The sequence below is a fragment of the Telopea speciosissima genome, chromosome 7 (assembly GCF_018873765.1).
Source record: "Telopea speciosissima isolate NSW1024214 ecotype Mountain lineage chromosome 7, Tspe_v1, whole genome shotgun sequence".
Lineage (NCBI taxonomy): Eukaryota > Viridiplantae > Streptophyta > Magnoliopsida > Proteales > Proteaceae > Telopea > Telopea speciosissima.
The window spans coordinates 4,132,578-4,156,340 of record NC_057922.1 but is presented as its reverse complement, the minus strand read 5'-3'; the positions used below and the strand labels follow the sequence as shown (position 1 = coordinate 4,156,340).

Below are 23,763 nucleotides of genomic sequence, written 5' to 3'. Positions count from 1 at the left end.
CACATTAGTAAGTAAACTCAAGCTTCCTCTAATGCCGGGACACTGGATATTGACAAGAGGATTCACCTATATGCCAGATAGAAGCACTTCATCTATAGTCTCCGCTAAATGCAACAGTTTGGACGTCCTTCTCAGTGCTTGTAGATTGAAATCAAATGTCAACTTGCTGAGACTGCCATTGAGAATCTGATCAAGCTGCAGCTACATCACTGTGGAGACTATGTTCTTCTTTCAAATATAAATGCTTCGAAGGTTAAGCAGCACTGAGTGGAGAATATATGGAGGAAGGCTAAGGAAGATACCAGGTTTAAGTTCGATTGAAGCAACCATTAGGCCAATCATGGAAGTCACCAAATTTAAGCTCAACTGAAATAGACTCTACACTGGAATGCAAGAATGGTTGGGTTTGAGTAACCATATGCATTTAGCTCATAAGGGACTAGATGGATGGGTAAATCTCAACTATAAGAAAGTATAGGTCTTTAAGCTCAGTTTTCAAGAATATGATCAGTTGCTTGGAGGAGCTCAAGTGCTAATAAATTTAAGCCATAAAGATATGTTTTCATGACTCTTGAGGTTGATTGAATGTTGTGGAAGTGAAGTGGTGAAAGTCCTTGATTACTAAATGGATGGGAAGGTGAGCCCTAGGTTACACAAATGATAGCAAGGCAAACAGGCTTCTCTTTGCCTTTTTTGTAGGGTATTCAGAAGGTCAGGAGGTGAAGAACTCTTGAATGCCAAGTCTCAAATCCCTCGACTGTCAAGTGACAATCCTAATAACCAAGTGAGTTCATACTCTCTGATGTGCTTTATGTCAATAGACTTTTAACTTGCCATCATATACACAAAGTGGATATTCTCTAAAAATTTGAAAGAGGGATGGCTTGTTATGCAAATCTCAGCTTGGTGAAGGTTGGCACTTGGCAAAGTAGCCAAAGATTTAATTTTACCTATCCAAATAATAATAATAATAATAATACAACAGTTGACCTTCATTTAATCAACTGTTTGATGCACTTGGCAGAATAGTCAAAGAAGGAAGTAACACAACAGTTGAGCTCCATTTAATCGGCTGCTTGATGAAGCTGACTTGTACATAATCGTCTGAATCATGACAACAAACTTGATGACTACAATGAAAAGCAAAAGTAGCAGGGCCCTTACCACTTACCAGTATAAAAGTGGTCAGTGGATGTGCAATACCAAGTTCAGACCCCTTAGCTTACAAAATCAAAAGTTCTTTCTTCTTTAACACAGGATTATGGCCCACTAATCTATGACGTGCACCTTTAAGTATCAGCTGTTTTAAAGCCATGAATAGATGATCACAATCACAAAATACCTTCCAATGGTAAAAAAAAAACAAATAATATAACACATACATGTGTATTTGGGGGAGGTAAGATTCAGAGATAGATTGTGTGTGTGTGTGTGTGTGTGTGTGCGCTTAAATTGCAAGTAGTTACCAACAGCCACATCAAAATGGATTGGCATCTGCTTTAATTACCTGGATTACAATCCGACTGCTCAGAGCAAGATATCCTACCTATTCAAACAGAGAAGAGAAATTTACAAAGATGTATGAATTGCATTAGGTATTTGGAGAGGAAACGTACCGTGGTGGCAAGTGGAGCCCACATGTGCCCGCATGAATCCTCGCACTTAACACCAGGTAAGTCTTCGTCCTCCTTTTTACTTCTTCCTTCTTCACAAAAACTGATCTCGGCTTATAACTCTCGAGACTTCTTAGACAACTTTTCTTTTACCTCTGTATTGGCATCAATTTCAACCCACACCTCTATGCAATCAATGCAACTGCAGTGGCTGCGATATATGTGTATCCCTTTACTTTTTCCATCTTTTCATTAAAGAAGGGGGAAGGTAAGGTGTTCTACCAGAATACAGGTCCACAGACCCAATTTCCAGAAATTGGATACACGCAATGTTTCTTCATTCCCTTCTGAGTCTCATAGATATGTAGAAGCAGGTATCCCCTTGAATTATGCATAAAAATGCTCCACCAATGTCACAAGCATAAAGGAAAAGAATTAATATTATTACAAAGCTAATAATGTACAATACCCCAATTCAGGTGACAACGCAATTGCCTGTACACAATGAAGATATCATTAATACCTACTGAAGTGCATTCACATTTTTACCCCCAAAATGGAGAATGAAGAATTTGCAAACCTACATGCTATGAAACATTCTTTTATCCTAAGGCATCTGACGACCTCTTAAGAATGTAATAGACCACCATATTTCTCAATGTGGGGCTCTCTTGTGAGCAACCTAAAAACACTCCTCTATATCCCAATCTCTCCATGGAGTAGACTGTACGCACACATGAGAACTACAAAATTGGCAAGCACATTACGGAAGCTTGACCCGAACGAACCTTCATCAATCCAAGTCATTTGCTTCAATACAGAATATCTTGCACTAGATCTTGTTTGGCACTGGTTGAAGCACATTACGGAAGCTTGACCCGAACGAACCTTCATCAATCCAAGTCATTTGCTTCAATACAGGATATCTTGCACTAGATCTTGTTTGGCAGTGGTTGAAGCTTGCAGACCCGCTCAGGTGGATTGCTTGCCTTAGTTACAGATTTCCCAATTTACCCAGGACGAAGAAAAAAATGTGAAAAACCTGGCGGCCATCCTCACTTGGTGAGCCCAATCACAGAAGACCAAACGATTTCGCACAGATAATATCATCCTTCATGCTTAGGGGAGGAGTGCCAAGCATCTTCCTTGGCATTCTTCTTTTTATTAGATAAGCATATCATTCAGTCTGCTCACATTTTTTTTTCCCTTATGGTGCAATAAGCAGAAGATCAAACGAATGCCATCCCTTGGAGTCTTTTTTCTATCTTGGATCCTCCCAATATGTGGCTTCACTAGCAGGATATGCCAGTTCTGATTGCTCTTGGCTTTCTGCAGCAGAAAATATTCATGGAGCTAATTCCCTTTAAAACTGTTCAGTTCTGGGGGCAAGCTTCTTAAGATTATAATTAATTTAATACCCTCAAAACTCCCCCAGCCACAGAGAATCTCCATATATCATCGCCTGATTATGAATCTCTCTTTCCCACCATTCCTGCAGAACTTTGCTTCTTTTGGAAACCATTATGCCATGAATCTCGAGATTTCTCCCCTGATTGATCAAAATCATCCAAGGAATTCTCTGCTGGCAGCTTCATACCTCTGTATCCTCCATTCCTTGAGAATGATGATATATTCAGCTTCCCCTCGTCTTCCAATGGAGTACCAGACCTGGACTCTGGCTGCATGTCCAAATGTCTATGTCTTGGTCCAACTGTTCTCAAACCCCTCATGTTAGAGGAAGCCTTACCTGGCAATGGAGTGTAAGGAGGTCCTTTAGAGACCAGAAAATCTTTAGGGAGAGACTCCATGTCAACGTAACAATTCCTTGCCTTGGCATCATTAATCAATGCAGCCCAGTCATCTGATTGAATCAGAGCATTGGCATTGCCCATTACCTATTATTAAAACATAAAGTCTAGTAAGTTATGTAACCACCACCAATATCTGTGAGCATGTGTGTGTGTGAAATAATAAGGGAAAAATGTAAGAGAACGGAGATGCCCATACCCATAGTGCTCTTCTTGCACGAGTGAGAGCAACATTCATTCGGCGAATATCAGAAACAAAGCCCACACCATGATTTGAAGCCCGTACACAGGACATTATTATGACATCACGTTCTTGACCTTGAAACGCATCTACAGTATTGATATAAAGGTCCTTACCTTCTTCTGAATTCAGAACCTCCTCAAATTCACGTTGAAGGCATTTTAACTGCAGTTTGTATGGTGTTATTATGCCAACGGTAATCTTGCCTACACCCAAGGATTTCAAAGTCTTTTGAAGATGCTCATAAATGCGGAGACAAAATTGTGCTTCATGGATATTTTGATAAGAGACAGATCCTCCTCTATGGGACTCCCGTCCATGCGTGATATCATAAAACACATAAGGTCTCAATAATTGATCCTTGTAATAAGGCTCATCTGGTAGTTTAGATACACTTTCACTATCGGTCAAACGCCCCTGGTAGAAGTATCTTGATGGGAAATCCCTGATCTGCGGATTCATTCTATACTGCACAGATAACAACATTGTAGGGCAACCTGCTTGCTGGAACCTTTCAAAGAGGCTTCTACTGTATAACAAGGTCCCAGCTGCCTTGCTAATAACAGTTGCAGGGAGCTGTTGTGGATCCCCAACAAGAACACAACGAGCTGCACCTAAAGAGAGAGGAGGAAGAACTGCAACTTCACTAGCCTGGGCTGCCTCGTCAATAACAACCATATCAAAACCATGAGTAAGACGAGAAAACAATTTACGCCCACTACTTGAGACTGTTGTAAAAACAATCTCAGCTTCATTAGCAAAACTTGCTTCCAGATGACCACGAGCTTCTTCCAGATTGAAGCTGCTACCAGCACGAAACCTTGCTTCTAATATTAGAAGGCGGGACAACTCCACCAGATTTTTATCCCTCCCTTCTGCAACCGCAGCTAGGTTTTGCAGCAATGAATCCCGGTTGTGGTCCCGAGCAACAAGAACATCAGGATCAACTCCAACAGATCCTTGAGCTCGGCCTGCTGCTGCTGCAACATTTAATTCCCTCTGAAGATAAGCAAACTGACGTGAATAATCAGCTTCGCGGACTTTTAACTGCTGCATCCAACCAATAACTTCTTCACGGCTCTTAACTAACAGTTGCTCAGTTCTTCGTTCAACAGAAACAGCCTGTGCAGCACGTGTTTGTGAATCAACACCAACTCGGGCCACATCAGGCCGATAGACTTTCATCTCACCATCAATGAATCCACGGTCAAGAACACGCGCAAGCAATTCATCAGTGGCTGCATTTGAAGGAGCACACACAAGCATTCTAGGTTTCGGGCAGAGTTTTGGCAATGTACGGAAGAGGTTCTGATCCATACTTTGAAGAACTTCATCAATTGATCCTGTGCTGACACTCTCAGAATTGCTCTCATTAGCTTGCTTATAACTTTCAGGAGCAAGTTTCTTAAGCAGAGCAGTATAATAGTGCTGATACTGAACAAGATGGATAACATTTAGCATTCCCCAGACGGTGTGTGTTTTCCCTGTTCCCGGAGGCCCTTGAACCAGAGTGAAAGGCCACGGATCTTGCCTCTTCGCCATGCCACTACTCGTACCAGCAGCAGTATGTGTCGCGGCCCATTGAATAGCAGCCAACTGACGCCCGTTGAAGGTTCTGTGCAGGTATTCAACAAAGTTCTGAGTGAAACATTCAGGCATGGCAGGGGGCTGCTCTTCATATTTTGGGAACTGTTCAGGACTAGGCTTAAGGATTGCAGTTTGCATCTGCAAAAACAATACAAAGGTTTAGACGGTACTTTGCATGAAAGAAATTATAACAAAAACATACATAGCTTTACAAAGTTCTGTCTAATAAGATTGGGATCCAACTATGACCTGCAAATTGAGACGACGAAACGCATGCAGGGCAATATATTCACGTTGGGTAGTCGCCAAAGAACCAAGGACAGTCAAGTACCAGATACCCTTGGGCTGAAATTTCTTTAAAATATGATCATCATTGCTGAAAAGTTGCAAAGAAAAAAAAAATCATTGGAAAGTACTCACTGGCGTGCATGTTATAGCACAGCAGAGAAAATTATTAATGCATGAAATGCAAATAAACAAACAAAACCAATCAAAGGAAAAATTAATGGTCCAAATCCAACCTGTTAGGATCAAATGTATCACCAACATAAAAATGGAGGATGGCACCAGGAGGATCACGAGTATCAATAGGAATATGTCGCCTAACAGTACCAGCTACACGGCCAGTGACCCCAGCCTCAACATCGTCCTCACTTGCACCAGGTTGGTTCCGCTTAAATCTCACTGCTTGATACAATTTTAAGTTTAGATAACCAACTGTAAACATAAATGCCATGTAGGCTGTAAATCGAAACAAACAGAAAAATCAGCACACTCATATCAAACCTGTTCCAGGCCTCGGAGATGAAAGAACTGCAACATCACCCTCCTTAAATGTCCACTTGAATTCATGCATAGGAAGAACTATTACATCGAACCATCCTGAATCCCAAAAATGAATTCATGCTATTTAAAACTAAAACAAAAGCTATGGACATCAATCATCAGAGACTCACCATAATATAATTCATAGGTAAGCAAACACAACTATGGAGCTTCACAACACAACTAAAAACAAACACAGCTCAAACATGAAATACATGAAAAATTGTAGCATAACATAGCAAACTTTACAAAAACTTTTCAGAGACAAAAACCTTAATATTCTTTTTTTTATTTTATGTATAAATGTGAGTCATAATACTCGTTGAGATATGGTAAACCAAAATAAAATTCGATTGAAAAGGCCTCTTTTTTGCCTTTCAACACTCTTTATTCTCACCATTACGAGGGGAAAACTTAAAGCATTAATCACAACCAGATTCTGCAACAGAATATCAGAAAGCATTACATAAAAAAGAGTGATAGCTAATTACCTCTTTCTCGCCTTTCAACATTCTTTATTCTCACCATTACGTGTGCATCTCTGGAAACAGTTTCTGTATGCTCCTCCCAAGTACTATATAGCTGTGCCCGGCATTCCTCAAAAAGCAAAGGCTCAAATACTCTCACATACTCTTCCACAGATTCGAACCGTCCAGGAACACATTGGAGTTCAGTCTCCTCTGTTTTTTAATTTGGAGGGGGGGTGGGGGGGGGGGGGGAGAAGCATACCGTCATACAAAGATAGAGAAGCAAAAATTTAATACAATCTTAAAAGAGAAACTAGGATAAGAAAAGAAAGCAGCAGATAATCAAGATAACAGAGGCAGTAGAAACTAGAAACTCTTAAAATGAAAATAGAACATAGTTTTATGAAGCTTGGGAGCTTGTTATGCCAAACAGTTAGCCTCCTTTTATACATATTTCATTGCATTTCTAGTCGAGTTTTACTTAAGCATCTTTCAAACTCATATGGTAACTCTCTCTCCAACCCCCCCCCCCAAAAAAAAAAACCCACCTGGCTCTTGGAGAGGGAAAAAAGAATGAAAGAGGAAGACATGATATATCTGGAATATCTGCATATGGAAAATTGTTCAAGGAAAACAATAAATAAACTTGCTTGATATTATGAATCAAACCATAGGGGCTTAAAACAGCTGCCAGTTCAGCATGCCTAGTAATTAAAAGGGGCCAGATCTGCCCCTTGACAACTTGGGTGGCACCAATAAACACACTCAGATAGTGTAACAGGTTACCACCTGGCAAAAAAGCCCTCTCGTGTATCCTTCTGACTGCAAACTACAAAGTGACCAGTGAATCACTAAAAAATGAAGGGAAATAGTCAAATATATGGTGTGAGCTATAATCTGTTCGGGCCAATGTTCCCTTCATGGTCCATTAAGAGAGCCAGTCTACACAGCCCTTAATTTATGGCACATGGTTCAAAATCTCAGTCAAAATGAATGCAATTTCACTAAATACTTTGGTTTCAATCAAAATCAAAACGAAATGACTGTCAAAATTGCAGTCTCAAAGTGGATCAAAATTTGCAAAATTGACCAAAATTTCACCGAAATTCCAAACCTTGATATGGCAAATGGCAGCTTAGTGGTGCCCAAGATTTGTAGGCATGTATAAAATTGTTGTCTACTCATTCAGAACAGGAATCTGCCATGTGGACTTACAAAGCTTAGAAAAATGGTTGAAAAATCAACTTTGAACAGTTTGATTTAATGGCTAAAAACACAAGGACAAAATTTAACACATAGTGTGCAATCCATTTTATGTGAGGCCAGAAACTAGTCACATTGTCAACCCAAAGGGTAATCATAGATTCCCAGTATCAAAACAGCATACGGCCTAAATAGATGGACCATGAGGTCAAGCTTGCCTTTACAAGGTCCTGTAAAAAATAATTTTCCCAATTTTCTGTAGCAACACAAAAGATCCTCTCTTTACCCAACGACCATGATTGTTCAGATCAGGGCTTCTTGTGGCACAAATAGAGCCACATTCCAGCTAAAGTTCAAATTCTTAGGGCTTTAATTTACTACAACAATTATCAATAATGCTAATAATATTAAAATTGCCGTCCATTAACTAACTATTAATATCATTTTATTAAAATTACAATTACCATTACTATGGTAAATACCAAAGAAAAGATATCTCTGATGGCTGAAAACTTACAATTTTGTCAAAACATGCCGTAGAGGATCTCCCAGAATTGGAGAGCTACCAAACATTGCAGCAAGGAGTGTATCCTCTGCCATGAATGGAGCCTGAAGCAAATCATATTACTGTATCGAGAATTTATAATTCAACACAATATAAACTCCACATCATTTCCACAATTACATAGGTCATACATAGCTTTCGACACAGTTATAAAGTCATTTACAATGCATAACAGCATAAGAGTTTTCAGAGTCAATCATCAAATATTAGGCCGCATGATACTTTAATGGCTGCTTTCAAGTCAACCACTTAATTTCAAATTTTGGAACACAATATTTGTGCTAAATAATTATACCCTATTGTGTTGATGGAAAAAATTTATGTGACAATATCTGGTAGACTTGAGAACCTGAGTAAGCTCTTTACATTTAACAGAACTAAGAAAATGACAATTGGTTTGTTTCCCAAAGGTAAATATGCTTCTTGCCTCTACATTCCCCACCATTAAGCAAACAATTGACAGCAATGTGCACATGGAACCAACTGAAAGGATTAAATGGATATAAAGGAAGTACAGGTTAAAAGATAAGAAAAAGCTGAAAGTAAAAGGTCAAGAGATGCCAAGAAACTATGAGTTAAGGATTTCAAACCTGGATGATGCCAAAACTTTTCATTAGTCACCTCCCGCAGAAGACGTTCCACAGATGTATCCTGACACTGTGTGCTATTTGAAGTTTGTTTCTTGGAAGGAAAATATTTCTTGTTACCCAACTTTGGGTCCATGGAATTTTGATTGGGAATAGCCTGTTTCCTAGCTGGAACCACTGGATTTTTCAGTTGCCTTGATTCCAAGGGCTGCTTCCATGAACTTTGTCTCAGCATGGGTGGTGGATATACCTCTGCAAGGATTTCAACACCACTGTTTAGCTTCCTAGACCTTGCTTGAGATCCTTCACTTATATCACCATTGGATTCAGATTTCTGGTCCCCAGTATCCATTAGAGTGCCTCCTTCATTACATGTCACATCTCCTTGTTTCTGATCCTTGCCAGTCCTTTCTCCACTGCGCTCGGCTGGGGCAGGAATATTTCGAATTTCCTTAACAGCACGGGAAGTTAAAGGTGCCGAAATGGTTTGCCGCCTTGGTGTGGATGTTTTAATAGGGCCAGCTTGTTTGACATCCTCCAAATTAAGAAACATTGTCTGCCTGCTACGTTTTTTCCCCAGCATTGCCTCCTTGTGTTGATCAAGCTTGTGCCTCTTCCCAGGATTATTTGCACACTTCAGTGCATGACTTGCTTCATTTCCTTTAACTTCTTTTTTATTCACAATCAAGGACGACAACTCCTGTCCATCTATGTTCATGTCCCCTTTGGCATTACCCTCTGACTGTTGGCTATTGTTACCCATCTTTTCTGACGACTCCAGATCCAATCCTGAAGAAGCATTACTCCAGTTCTCATCCTTAATTATGTTTTTGAATTCATCCTTAGCACCTTGAGGTAATCGGGAATCACGAGAGATACTCTCAGAAGCCTTGTTAGTAACAAAAGGATGAATTCTCTCAGCGAGTTCCTGTGTCTCTGCATTTTCACCATTAACATTAATTGACTGCTCATGCTTATCATTGTCTGAATTCAATCCAAAGGCATCAGCAGAACCCTCTGCGTCAGACCATTCCCCTTCCTCTCTTTCCACAACTTGAGCATCTGCAGGGCCTGCAGCCAGTGGTGGTGTTGTTTTAGTTTCCTCACCATATGTTGACAAGGCATTCTTGGAATTCAAATCATCTACCTTCTTTTGTTTAACATCGTCTTCAGCGCTATTTACATGCTTAGGCCTAACAAAAGGCTGGAAGCCCGAAACAGAGGATGCATGAGAGAAAGCATGGTTATTCAGCATTCTCTGAGAACCCTCAGATGAAGAAAACAAGTCAGAGGCATGAGAATTCAAAGATGGAAGTGCCTTTTGAGGCTGCAAGCAGAGGACACCATCAGTTTCCTCGTTCTCTTCGGCAGGGGGTTCATTAAGATCAAAGAAAGGCCTTCCTCGACAACCCATCTCATATGTAAAGGCATACAAAACAAAATATACTTCCAAACAGCACTACGTGTTGCTTTTTGTGTTGAACCACGAGACCCTCAAATAACTTCCGACTGAGTGATTGTTCCTGCATGTCAAATTCAGAACAGCCAAAGAAAAGGTTAGTGGTAGTCATGCGCTAACTGACTAAAAAAGAATTTAATATGTGACCTAAATAAAACATCTGGGCAAACCCATGAACGAACAAAACGTCCACAAAGTTACTTAACCAAATTAAAGTTATTGCCTTTACTTTTCTCATGGATAGCAATTAAAAAGTTCTCAGGCTTCAGCTGCATGAATCATTAATTGTTGAAATTTATTATTGGCTCTCAAATCACATATCCTATGTCCCTAACCGACAATCACATGCACACAAGGGGAGCAACCCCAATGAACTTTCAGATGCACTGAGCAGTCTGGTGTATCAAACACACATTATAGGAAGAGACAAAACAGTTCCATCAATTTCCATGATTTACCAATATCACCGTCCGGTCCCAGCTAAGATAAAGCTTGTTTTGTTTAAGAGAACAACTGCAAATATAATCTAAATTACTCGATGTAATCAACGGCAAACATAATAAGAACATAGGCTTCAAGAATGATGAACCAAGAATATAAAGACAACTAATTTTGTGATGGAAGAGAACACCTTGTCACCTTTCCTCCATTATGCAAGCAGAAAAATAAAATAAAGAATGAAGAAAGAAAAATGCAAAAGAGCATATTCAAGGGAAATGTTCAAACAAAATATCAAAAGTCTTAAGAAAGTACATATATGGAAGCTAAGTCATTGAAGAAATAAAAATTTTAAAAAAAAATATTCAGGCATATTTTTAGGACACAAATGTGGAAACCAGGAAAAGATTGTATAAAATCTCCATGTCTTAGCATCCATACTCCATAGTCACTACATGTGGATGACCATGGTTCCTCAAGTGCACAGTGAAGGTCATCACATAGATCAATCCAACTCATAGAATCAGTGTGAGATCTACCAGTGAATCGAATACAAAAGACAAGAAATAAATCCAACAAATACTTGATTCAAAATAGAGTTATATATAATGCCAAGCCAAAGACCACAAAATAAAGAAGAAAAAAATCAGTCCAGAAGTTCACAAGCATGAACAATCTCATGTATAAAATTACCTAACAACTAGAGAGAATCGCATCTAGATAACCCTAACCGCCAAAAAAATTGACCTAAATAACATTGCATTATTTGCATTTTAAAAAAAAATACCTTAAACCTAGATCAACAAAATTGTAATACAAAAACAAACAAACCACGTTCAAATTCAATGGAGATATTTTACCCAGAAAAAAAATATTCAATGGAGATATAGGTGGGAAGGGGGGGGCAGCAGGGATCAACTAAACACTTCCCCTATCGCCTCACAGACCCACCGCTACTCAGATGCTATTAGACTATACTCTTCAACCAAGCAAAAGAACCCCGCCCGATCAGACATCAGGGATCGAAGCAAAACCCCTCAAGGAAACAGATTCTAAACGCTTCTTAGCAAACTAGTCTGCAGGCAACTCAGCATTTTCCTTAGGGTTTCATGTACCAGAGCTCAAGCAAAAGTTCTCCAGATACCCACTAATCCCTACCCCAGCAGAAACAATCCTCAAATCAAACAATGAATTCTTTCTATAAATCATAATCCGATCTCTTCCAATCCTTCAACAATATAAAGCCCCGGAAGCAATCCATTCTGATTGCAAAAGCAACAGATAACACATGAATTTACGAACACAAACCCAGACAGAAGAAGGCGAATTAATATCAGTATTTCAATCTGTTCCTCCGCTACCGATATTCACTAGTCCCCAATTTGAGAATATAATCCAAAAGATTAAAAAATAAAATAAAATAACATAAGTATAAAAATAAGAATTAGGTTCCTAGACAAATAAAGGGAATCTTACCTCTCGTTAGCTCCGAATCTTAGATTTAGAGAGAGAGAGAGAGACTAGAGAACGAGAGCCAGGGAGAGAGCGAAAGCGCCAGCCTTGAGAGAAAGAATGCAAATATGAGGAGAGGAAGGATGTGGTGAGGGGTTTATATAGGAAATATCGAAGCCCACCTCCCCGGACGGATATATCTCCGGTAGCCGTTAAACACTTTCCGGTCTCAATAGATAGTTGGGTTTTCTCTAATTTATTGTTTTGTTTATCCTTTTAAGGAAATAAATACGGCCTCTACGGCTCTACTTGTTAAGAGCCCTAAATTTTCATTCTATTTACAACAAGTGCCACCTATTATTTTTAGAAAGATAACAAAGATTGCGGATAATGCATAAGGCCAATTTTGTCTCATTATTTAGGTTAACTTCTCCCTCTATTAGTATCAAATAGGGGAAATCATATAAAAAGGTAATGGTTAGGTGCTTCATTTTTTTCTGATTGGAATCTAACTAACATCCTCACTTGCACTTATTTATACAAATTTTCATCAAATTCTAATCCAATTGTTCTAACCCCTTTTCACGCGTGCCAAATCATAATCCAATCAATTATATGATAGTGACGAACTGACGATGATATGTGTAAAGACATACATGATACATATGCCCATGGCTATCACAAATCAAAAAATCACATGCGATTGAATGGTTTTTTTATGAACCTTTTCAGACATGACCATGTGAGATTTTTTGTTTCATGGTTAATTTTTAGATCCATCTTTCTAAGAGTTAATATTGTGATGGGTATTTCATGAGGTATTTATTCTCTTTTTAAAAGTCTTTCCTTTTTTAGGTGGGTTAATCCATATTTATTTGCTCCCATATAATTTCTTCAAACAATTAAAGCTGCATACACATTTTATTTCATGATGAGATCCGTCTTTATAACAGTTTAATGCCTAATGTGTATTGCATGGAAAATTAAAGGGGAAGGAAGTGAAATTTAAAAAAAAATTGTAATTATTACCCCACATGTTTATGTCATTAACTCCGAATCATTTTTTATTTAGTTATTAAATTTTACTTTAATTTACATTCAAATCTCTAGAATTTCAAAAGTAGAGTAAAAGAATGTTGTCTAGTCACATTCTCTTGAGTCCACACATACGAGCTTTTAATTTTTTTTATTTTTTTATTCTAATTATCCAAATTTTTTGGAATTGGAGAGTTTTAACAAGGGGGGTTTGGGGATGGGGATAGGCCCCAAGGTGATTTGAAGTCATGACCTCTTATTTGAGAAATTGATCTTTTACCAACTGAACTAACCCCTTAGGATTTGAATTATCCAAATTTATTTATTCACATATCATTTCTTCGACCAATTAAGCCACGTGCACAAATAATTCGATTGATATGGACCATCTTAGATTAGGAGACTTTCTTTATCATTTAAATCCTTAAGTGTTATAGTTCATCCTAAAAGTATTCTATTTGCCGCTACATGGTGTAGCACTATTCAACTAAGATTTTCCATATTTGCCTATAATGATCACAAGTCAAGAAAATCACATGAGATTGAATGGTTTTTTATGAACTTCTTTTGAGACATGAACATGTGAACATTGTAGTTTCATGGTGTGAATCGAAATTGGTGAGATTTTACGGTGTGATATGTATTTCATGAGGTACACTTACATTTTTTAAATGATTTTTCAGATTTTTTCTTGTTTCTATGTAGGGTGTCAAATCCTAGCCCAAGCCGATGAATTTGGATCGATCAAAATCAATTCGAATTAAAAACCGAAATGTAGCCTATTGAATCAGTTTTGGATTGGGAGTTTACAATATCGAATCCAAACTAGATTGCACCAAAACCGATAAGATATCGAACCTATCTTAAAAAATTGAACCGAAACTGAACCCAAATCGATACTAGCTTGAAATCCCTTAAAAAAACATGATTTTTTTTTTCCCCCCCATATTTAAGGGTATACTTTACATGGTAGACTGAACCCAATCCAATATCAAACTGATAAGCTAATTGATAAGAAACTGAAGAATCAAAATCGAAACAAAATCGATGCACCCTTATTGGACTGGTTTTGGACTCAATCATTGTCGCATCGAAACCAATGAAATCAAACCAAACTGATTGATTGACACTCTTACTTTTATGTGGTGTAAGAGCACAGATCACATACATGTTCCGGTACACTTCATATACTATCGGATGGTGACATGTGTCTTTTATGCTGCCATTAAAAATACATGAGAGGAACACTTGTGATATTAGAAAAAAAAACACATGTCACATCTTAACCGTAGGTGAAGCATACCAACACGGGTAGGTGATCCCAACTCGTGACGACTAAAACTTACCATATTATACATGGAAGCCAGCACATGGGCAAATTTTGAATTGCCAGCTAAAGATTGCATCATCACTAGAAATTTGAGCCAAGACAGGAGTCCGTTTTTAGCATAGAAGGAAAAATTGACGGGGGGAATATTCTACAATTTAGTGGAACAAGTGAGGATACTTTAGGCATTTAGATTTTAGGTTTTAATTTTCAAATTAGAATTTTTGAAAAGATTTGATTTGTCTTTTCTCCTATCTCCAATTTTTACTCTTCGACGATAATGGGCCTGCCTTTCGTCACGCATCCTTCTTCGTGGGCCTACCAAACCAATGTGTCATAGTCATTGTAGTGATTATGTATTATTTCCTGGTAATCCTAAGAATTTCAGGGTAATTTATTCAACTTTGTATTTTTAAAGGAAAGTAATCATGTCACCCAAAGGGTTACGTTTTCCTTCAACCTTAGAGAAGAAAGAATGATTTTACCGTTGGTGATGTGGCCTTATGATTGGACTCTTAGTAATCATTAAGTATTACCCAATATAATAGAAGGTTCAAATTATCCTTGTCTAATGTTAATCAAAAAAGAGAGATGGCGAAGAGATTATTATGGGAAATGGTTTTCTGTTCGAGAGTGTGGCTTATGCCAGCACTCCCATATGTCTATCTCTCTCATCCTCAAAATAAGGGGGCAAATGTGTCTTTTCATATGAGGAGGAGAGAGAGAGACTCATGGGAGTCCTGGCGTAGGACACACTCTCAAACAGAGTTCTTTTTCCTAACTATTATTTACCTGAAAAACACAAAAAGCTGATGGTGTAGAGAACCTGAATTCTAACAAAAAAAAACAAAAAAAAAGTTTCAAATTATCCACATATTCTTTATTTTTACAAATATATCCAAATAAACATAAGTATTGCAAAAATACCCAAAATGGTACCTTTTATGTATTATCCTATAAATTGAATAAGGGAAGCAGTTTTCTATACGGGAGTGCGCCACACTCCCATGTGTCTATCTCTCTCCTTCTTAAAACAAGGGGGCAGAGGTGTCTTTTCACATGGGGAGGAGAGAGATAGACTCATGGGAGTGGTGACGTAGGCCACACTCCCGGACAGAGAACTTTTTCCCATTGAATAATTTTATTCCCAACAAAATCACCACTCTCTCTCCCTCTCTCTGACAGATCTGGTCTTGTCACTCATAACACTAACGATGGAGACTTGCGAGTGAAGGGAATGTTTAAGTACATGAGTATATGTGAACAACTCACAACCGTTCAGATGGAATCTATTTTGTGAGAATGTTCCATCTGAATGATTGTGAGTCGTTCACGTACATGAACATTCACCCCCCTCGAGACGTGCATGGGCTCCACATACTTATCGATAGTGATATCCTCGCCTCCATCGTCTCCGCCACTAGCACCTGTCACGCCATTGATGGATTCAGCCTCATTGTGCCAAACATTGGCAATGGAGACGGGCACGGACTCAATGATATCGATCGATCTCTACATTTGTCTCTCTGCCACTAGCACCTAGCATGCCACCGATATATTCGATCCCATTGCTCCCAATACCGGCGGTGGAGACATGCCTCTCCACGGGCTCAACGGATTCACGGGCATTAGTAGAACATTGATCAGAGAAGCAATGGCAGTCAAGCCAAAGACTCCAGTGTTGGAGTACGTAGTGATCATTCTAAACCAGAGACCTTGCTAGTTCTGGAGGCCAAGCGACTGGTGACAATGTTTTTTTTTTTATTTTTTATGGAAAACTGGTGACAATGTTGTTTGACAACTACAAGTACAAATGGGTGTCAAAAAGGGCATGTTGGTTCTGGAGGCCCACTGTTTGCCCAAACTCCCAACAAAGGCAAAGACTCAGAGAAAGGGAGAGTGGATATGGGGTGGATAGTGGGACTTTGGGGATGAAAGAAGCAAGTGGTTGTGGTGACCTCCCTACCCATCAGTTTCCTCACCGGGCGAGGCCAAAGATGGCTATAAGATAGTTGGGAAAATTTTTCCAAGAGAAAGTGTTAGCATAGAAGTGGGCATTGTTTTGGAATTTTTTTAGGTATTGGGTTCCCTCTGATGAGTCCGGTGACTCTTCACGTACGTGAACGACTCGCAATCATTTAGATGAAATATTCTCATATATTGGATTCCATCTGAACGGTTGTGAGTCGTTCACATACGTGAAGATTCCCCGTTCACTCCCTGTGATGCCAGAGTACTAGTTCTGGCGATTAGAGGGTCCCCATCACGAATATTCAAATAAGAAGGATTTTATGAGAAGAGAGAGGGAGTGGGACTCCTTTTACGTGTCTTGAGGTATCAAGGATTCCGCACATGTACGGTGTGTGAATCTTTTTCCCTCTTTTTTTAATACCCATATGTATCTAGGGTAAATCGGTTAAAATAAAGATTCAATGAGTAATTTATAAGTATAAATCTATTTTTGGGTATTCCGATAATTTTTCCTAGGGAGAGAGCTCCCCACACTGTGACAATGGGAAGGAATTTGTATGTGCCACCAATGCGTGTCTTGAAAAATATATCATTCATATGAGGTTCACATTTTTTAGGTGAGAGAAAATTAAAAAAAAAATCATATATGAGAGAAATTGCACATCTTTAATTTGCTGGGAAGAAGTCCTCCTACCATATTGGTGTTGTTGTTCCTTCTATTATCTGTACCATAGGTGCATAGCACAAATGCATTTGTTTATCAATTGATAATAAGAATATATCAATGTGCACAAATAAATCATGATAAGTAGTATTTCAAATTATTTTTAAAGGAGAGGGTTGGGTATGCCGCTAGCTCCTGGAAAGCTAGCGGATGTGCCCAACGGAGAGGGTGGGATGGGGAAGATAGGGGGTCATTTCCATGGGTGCGAGAGTGATAGACTCAGGCTAGGCACAACGCTAACAACCCCATCCTTTATCCTATTTGTTAACATACAATTTGTATTTGTGTATTTTGTACTAATAGAAATGCTCTTCCTCTCATTGTGATGGAATTGGTTGTAGGTTCTACTAAAAAAAAAAGAAGGAATTATTCAAGATCGGTGACCAGCTCTTTGACTTCCTCTTCGCATCCCAAGATTCCAAGATATACTTCGACATCTTCTCTGTTTTGGGATGTAAATCTCTTGGATTTACACCCTCAAATGTTGCTTCTGATCATCATGGCCGGTCTCCACCATCTCTTGGCCATTTCAAAGTTAATTTTGATGAAAATTGTCTTCAAAGTTATGAGAGGATGGGCATAATTGTGTAAATTGTGTGCAGGTGCAAGGCTGTGGCCAAATGCAATGCAGAGGTGATTTGCTCACCGACTTTGCAAAAATGTTTCTCTTAGGCTTGATATATCAAGCAAGTAGTTGAAGACAATTGTTACCAGTAATCCAAAAATTATCAGTGAATCTTATAATTTTCTTATTGTTTAGGGTTTGGAAGGAAAGGCTGGAAGCTGATTGTTAAAGGGAACACATAAATTTACTTTAGGTTTGCCCATCATCGGTTCATCTGTTTTGATCAAGCATTGATGATTCTTTTGTATGAGGTACATTTGCTTCCACAATTGTTGTTTCTTTGTTTTAATGGTTATAATTTGGTGTACGCAGGAAGCGGAATTTGTGGTAGCTGTTGGAAAGCTAGCAGAATGTCAGAAGTGTAGGAAATTTCTAAAGAAATTTAATGGGCTTGATTAATTACTTGGTCCGGTTCAATTGGTGGGGATCCTAATGCTGGAGCTGGTTCAAGCATGTCATTAGGTTATAATTAGGATGGGCCAGCCCAAACCCATTGTGGAAGTGGGTTAGGGTTTTAGGACAGTATTATTATAAATATTACTTAGGAGGGTCACCTTAGCATTCACTTCCCTATTTCTCTCACAAGAAAAAGGGTGTTCACGGTAAGGGTGTCAATTGGGATGGTTCCCGGTATTTGGGACGAGATCGTACTGATACCGGTACCAAAAATGCCAATCCTAAAATCGTCCCATTTAGTTAACTGGACCAAACCTAGATCCCGGTCTCAATTACCAATGGGATGGGACGATACAGGTTCCTAAACGGTTCTAGGCACTGCAGAAAAAGGGAGAAGAAGTTTAATGGTTTCTAACGAGGCGGCTTTATTAGTGTTGTAGATTTTTTTCACTATAATGAAATCTAAGTTGTCTTCTGCTATATAAAGCAACTTAAAATATAAAATCATAGTTTTACTTCAGTCTTTGATTTTTTCTTAAGATACAATGAATGAATTATGATTAATTATTTTAAAGGATCGAGTTTTCCTTAAGCAACGGTGAATGGAAATCAATTCAGTTCGAGGCTTCAAATTCATGCGAAAGGATTAGGGCTGTAAACGGATCGGATTTGGCTCGGATAGTGCTATATCCGCATCCGCATCCGCATCCGATTAGCTATCGGACGGATTCGGATAGTGCTAAACAGATACGGATCAGATATTTTATCCGTTTACATGTAAATCTAGCTTTTCGAATAGCTATAGCCTATCCGTATGCGCATGCATTTAGCTTTCGGACGGATTCGAATAGTTCTAAATGGATACGGACACGGATATGAAAACGGATTTTGGCTATTCGATCATTTACACCCCTAAAAATGATATTAAAAAGGTATTTTGGAAAACATGCTAAAACCCTATAGGGTTTGTCAACCCTAAAACTCTTAGTGTGTTGAATTAGAAAACTTTCTCTTATTTTAAATGCATTTTCCAACAAGGGTAAGATTTTTCCTCATAAACGAAACAATTGCTCTACAACAAGAAGATTAAATGACCTTGATAACTTAAGGAAGAGCTCCCCATCTCCACGTGGTGGAGTTCTCATTTAGTAGAAAATTTAAAAGTGTGTTGTGTGTGTGTGTGGTGTGCACACGTGTGTATGCGTGCGTATTGGTTATAAATATCAGTTTGCTCTTCAGTACAGCTTCGTCTCAGGTCAAAAGGCTAAAGAGGCTAACAAAGAGAGAGAATAAAAAGCATTTTATCTGCTTAACTCATCATCTCCATAACTATTTCTCCCTCTTTCAGTGTTTCTCATCTTCTTTAGTTCTTTCTCTTAATATTAGAAGATTGTTTCAACTTCACAATGGTTTGTGGTGTTTGTAGCATTCTTAATCGGTTGAAGCCTGTGATAGTGATGGTGTTAGTTCAGATTATACTTGCAGTAGCTAATATATTCTATAAGCTGGCTATCAAGGATGGGATGAATATGAGGATCTTGATTGCTTATAGATATCTCTTCGCTGCTGGTTTATTGGCTTCTCTTGCTTTCTTCATAGAAAGGTGTAGTTTTTTTTTTCTTTCATTCTATTAACAATTAAGATTCAAGTGAGACCCATATTTTAAAAGAAGGTTTTTTCGTTTTTTTTTTAAAAAAAAAATTTAAATATTGATAAGTTTTGAGGTTGTGTTTGGCTGCCTTTCCTTGGAACATATGTGGGAGGAGAAAAGTGAGGGAGAGAATTTCCCCTTAGTGTGATTTGGTTGCTTCAGTAAAGAATTTCCTTTCCCTAACTGGTCCCACTTTTTTTTTTCTTTTTTTTTTTATAATGGAATTGGAATTGAGCTTAGTGAAAACAATTTTTCCAAAATGGAAACAACTTTCTACGTTACTATGTGTGTTTTCCTCTATAATGGGATCCAAAAGGATTCTGTCCAACACCTTGCCCGGGCTGTATGTGCAGTGCCGGACTTGGTGAGGCATGAAAAGACCGCCTCAACCCTGCTCAGACAAGACACTTAGGCAAGGGTGAGGCGATCTTTACACGTCTCACTATGTCCAACGCTATTGAGTTGTGTGAGAATGACTTCCTACGTTATTCTACAGGAAACAACTTTGTCCTTTTGCTTCATTTTATGTTTTCATTCCTAGGTCTTATTTTATTTGAAAGGATTATAGAGTTATAATTCTACAACAGTTTGTCCAGGTCTTTGGTGCATTAATATATCTGGGGAGATCTCTTTGCCTAATGCCTTAATAAAGTTTTGGATTAGACCCTCCAAATGTGGTGTCACAGTCCAAGGTTTATTGTTTTTTTTTTTTTTTTGGTTCTCGTGTCATTCCACATGTATTGTGACGTTTTGTTCTACCACACATGAAGGGAGTATTGTCCAACCGTTGGATGCTCATTGAGTGCTCATTGGAAGATGCCCTCATTGGAGAGGATATGGATCCAAGTTATAAAACCATAGTTCCATATAATCTGTGGAAACAAGAAAAATTGGTTTGGAAGAAAGAGCTTTCTCTTCTATACTTATGGTATTGATCTATTATGTGACATGTTCTCGTAGGAAAATTAGGCCAAAGCTAACATGGATGGTCATCTTCCAGGCATTCCTATGTGAGTTATTTGGGTAAGTCAACAAACAAGTTATGATCCAGGGTTTTAAGAATCGGATTGGCGATTCATGCCTATTTGGATTCTAGCCGAGGTTGATCCCAATCCCAATTCTCTCTGATTTGGCTAATAAAAACCCTAGATGGCTAGAATATACCTGATTCCAAGGCCGGTTTGGACCAATCTAGGCTTATTCTGAATCTGTTCCAATCTATATCCAAATCGGTCTGATTCCGGGTTTACCTTACTACATGTTTGTCTGGTGTGTTTGGTTGACACTTGATAATGAAAATTTTGCCTGTTTTCTTTGACTATGGATTAACACTTTAATTATATAGGGGAACGTTGGTTCAGAATTTATACATGGAAAGCTTATACTTATCGTCAGCAACATTTGCTGTGACCATGACTAACCTTATTCCAGCTACAACTTTAATCTTGACCGTGGCTATCGGGTAGGGTATCCATTTCCTTCTTTTTAATCCATATAATATAACATCCGACCCGATTCAAAAACCCGGGTTTCAATCTTTCCCATGTGGATACAGGCTAGAGAGGCTGGCGATTTGGACGGTAGCAGGTAAAGCAAAGGTGGTGGGGACCATAATAAGCTTAGGTGGGGCCACAGTGCCAACCTTCTACAAAGGTGCAGTGATCAACATTTGGCCAACTCAAATTGACCTCTTAGATAAGGTCAGAGTCCACGCGTCATCATCTCACGCTGAGAAACCCGTATCAAGCATCTTTATGGGTCTTGGCAGCTGTTTTTGTTATGCCACGTGGCTCATAATTCAGGTATGATACTAAGGGTTATAGGTATCGGTTACGATATATCGATGCCTGTGTATTACACTCACGGTACTAAATCTCGTTTCGGTCTGATTGAATTTTTTGAGATATCGAAATTTCGTTGAAATATGGTATTTTTTTTTATGGGTGTAAAATGTAAAAATTGACCGAGATTTTTGAAAATTTTGAAACGAGATTACCGAAATTATCGAGATTTCCAAAATTTTTGAAACGAGATGATCGAAATATTCGAAATATTGTATTTTTTCATTTTGGACTTGCGTTTCGTTTCGGACAAGTCGAGATACTCGAAATATTCGATATCTCGACCGAAATTTCGCAAGTTTTAGTACTATTTTTTTACTATTACTATTACTACAGCCCGATACGATACCTCTATCTTTAATTATGTTTTCTAATCTCCAAATCATCTTTTTCTTTGTAGACTAAGATGAGTGAGAGGTATCCGTGTCACTTGTCAAGTGCGGCTCTGATGTGCACGACGGCGGCATTACAGAGTGTTGTATTAGCTATGTGGACGACGAGGAATAAGTGGGAAGAGTGGAAGCTTCGCTGGAATATCGGGCTTTGGAGTGTTGCTTATGTGGTGTGTTGCAGATGATACAACCATGCCGGGCATATTGCTGGATCTGTATCAGTATTAGTATCAGTCATGTCCGACACGGATAACTATCCGATATGTGTCAGCTTGATGCTGTTATGGTCGATCTTGTGTTGTTTGTTGTTATTGTTTATAGGGAATAATGCCATCGGCCATATTGGTGACGTTGGTATCATGGGCAGTGACGGCAAGGGGTCCACTATTTGTATCGGCTTTCAATCCTGTGACGCTTGTTCGGGTGGCGCTCATGGTTTCCCTCCTCCCAGAAGAAAAGCTTCACGTTGGAAGGTCTGCATTTTCCTTAAACCTTTTTGTTTGCTGTTTAATCCCTAATGAAAGAAAGGGGTGTCAAATTCTAACCTAAATCAATTTCCATCGATATAAACTGAATTGACCTGAACCCTTACCGGTTTAGCTTAGGATCCGATAAGAGCCCATTAAACCAACCCGTTAAATGGCCAAACCAAATCAAACAAAAACCAAACTTTGGCTAAATGGGCCGGCTTTCGGGTTGGGCTGAAATTTGCTGATAGCCTTATTTTACCATTTAGCCAATTTCACTTGGGCTTCTGTCAATAAATACAAGGTAAATGGTATCGGGAGGGTATTTTGGAACATACCAAAAGTCTAGGATGGTGGGTGAACCATCCTCTATTGGTGAGGAAAACTTAATCCTAAAATTTATAATTTAATTTTGAATAGATTTATTTTGTGTGGACTTGAATCACAGCGTCGTAGGAGGGGCCATGATAATAGTGGGATTGTATGTGGTACTATGGGGGAAGGGGAAGGAGATGAAGATGACGCCGCAGCAGATGCCATTGCCGCAACAGATCAAGGTGACTCCACAACTCAACAAATGGGAGCATAGACTTTTCTGCTCCAGCTACCAACTTGGAAGCTAAGAATTCCATGGAAGAATAACAAGAGATGGTGAACTTGATTTTGGGAATGAGACCACACTACTTTTCCTTGGATCATATACTTTAGGAAATGTTGTGTCCATGACACAACACCTTTCATGTATACTAGTGTTGAATACAACTGCACTTCTTATCAATATCACATATTCATATATAAATATTGCTCACACAAGATAAAAGGCTACTAAAAGAAAGTATGAAGGACTACTAAAAAGGAAGAAAAGAAAAAAAGATTAGACTTCAAAAGCTTCTTAAAGCAAACCACATAGATCCACATAGATTCCTTGAAATTTCCAGTTGGTCTTGTAAGGTTGATGCAACACCACCCTATGAAACACCGATGGAATTCCTTAGCCATACCAAAATTAATAAGATTAAAAGAATAATTAACTTAAATAGAAGAAAAAAGTTTCAGCAGTTTCATCAACAAGTACAGAAAACTCAATTT

At 38.7% G+C, this 23,763-nt stretch overlaps 2 protein-coding genes across 2 annotated transcripts; one reads left to right on the top strand and one right to left on the bottom strand.

Moving 5' to 3' along the window:
• Positions 1-3,076: 3,076 nt before the first annotated feature.
• On the bottom strand, positions 3,077-10,392 carry LOC122667555. The gene is made up of 7 exons (XM_043863879.1): positions 8,900-10,392; positions 6,566-6,754; positions 6,036-6,131; positions 5,771-5,933; positions 5,499-5,625; positions 3,621-5,387; positions 3,077-3,508 (listed from the first exon to the last, which is right to left on the bottom strand). Exons 1-7 carry the CDS (start codon positions 10,308-10,310, stop codon positions 3,080-3,082), a joined length of 4,182 nt encoding a protein of 1,393 aa, XP_043719814.1. The 5' UTR covers positions 10,311-10,392; the 3' UTR covers positions 3,077-3,079.
• An 11,303-nt stretch (positions 10,393-21,695) lies between these two features.
• On the top strand, positions 21,696-23,263 carry LOC122667365 (WAT1-related protein At1g25270-like). The gene is made up of 4 exons (XM_043863627.1): positions 21,696-21,776; positions 22,216-22,377; positions 22,529-22,680; positions 23,095-23,263. The coding sequence occupies exons 1-4, from the start codon at positions 21,729-21,731 to the stop codon at positions 23,261-23,263; spliced, it is 531 nt and encodes a 176-aa protein (XP_043719562.1). The 5' UTR covers positions 21,696-21,728.
• Positions 23,264-23,763: the final 500 nt, after the last annotated feature.

Bases quoted from the DNA above. Each gene is read 5' to 3' on its own strand.
- LOC122667365 (XM_043863627.1), top strand. From the start codon at position 21,729: ATGGGTCTTGGCAGCTGTTTTTGTTATGCCACGTGGCTCATAATTCAG. The intron at 22,378-22,528 runs GTGTGTTGCAGA...TATTGTTTATAG, and splicing joins TTTGGAGTGTTGCTTATGTG to GGAATAATGCCATCGGCCAT. The intron at 22,681-23,094 runs GTCTGCATTTTC...AATTTTGAATAG, and splicing joins GAAAAGCTTCACGTTGGAAG to ATTTATTTTGTGTGGACTTG.
- LOC122667555 (XM_043863879.1), bottom strand. From the start codon at position 10,310: ATGGGTTGTCGAGGAAGGCCTTTCTTTGATCTTAATGAACCCCCTGCC. The intron at 6,132-6,565 runs GTAATTAGCTAT...TTTGGGATTCAG, and splicing joins TGTTGAAAGGCGAGAAAGAG to GATGGTTCGATGTAATAGTT. The intron at 5,388-5,498 runs GTCATAGTTGGA...TTGTTTTTGCAG, and splicing joins TTCGTCGTCTCAATTTGCAG to ATGCAAACTGCAATCCTTAA.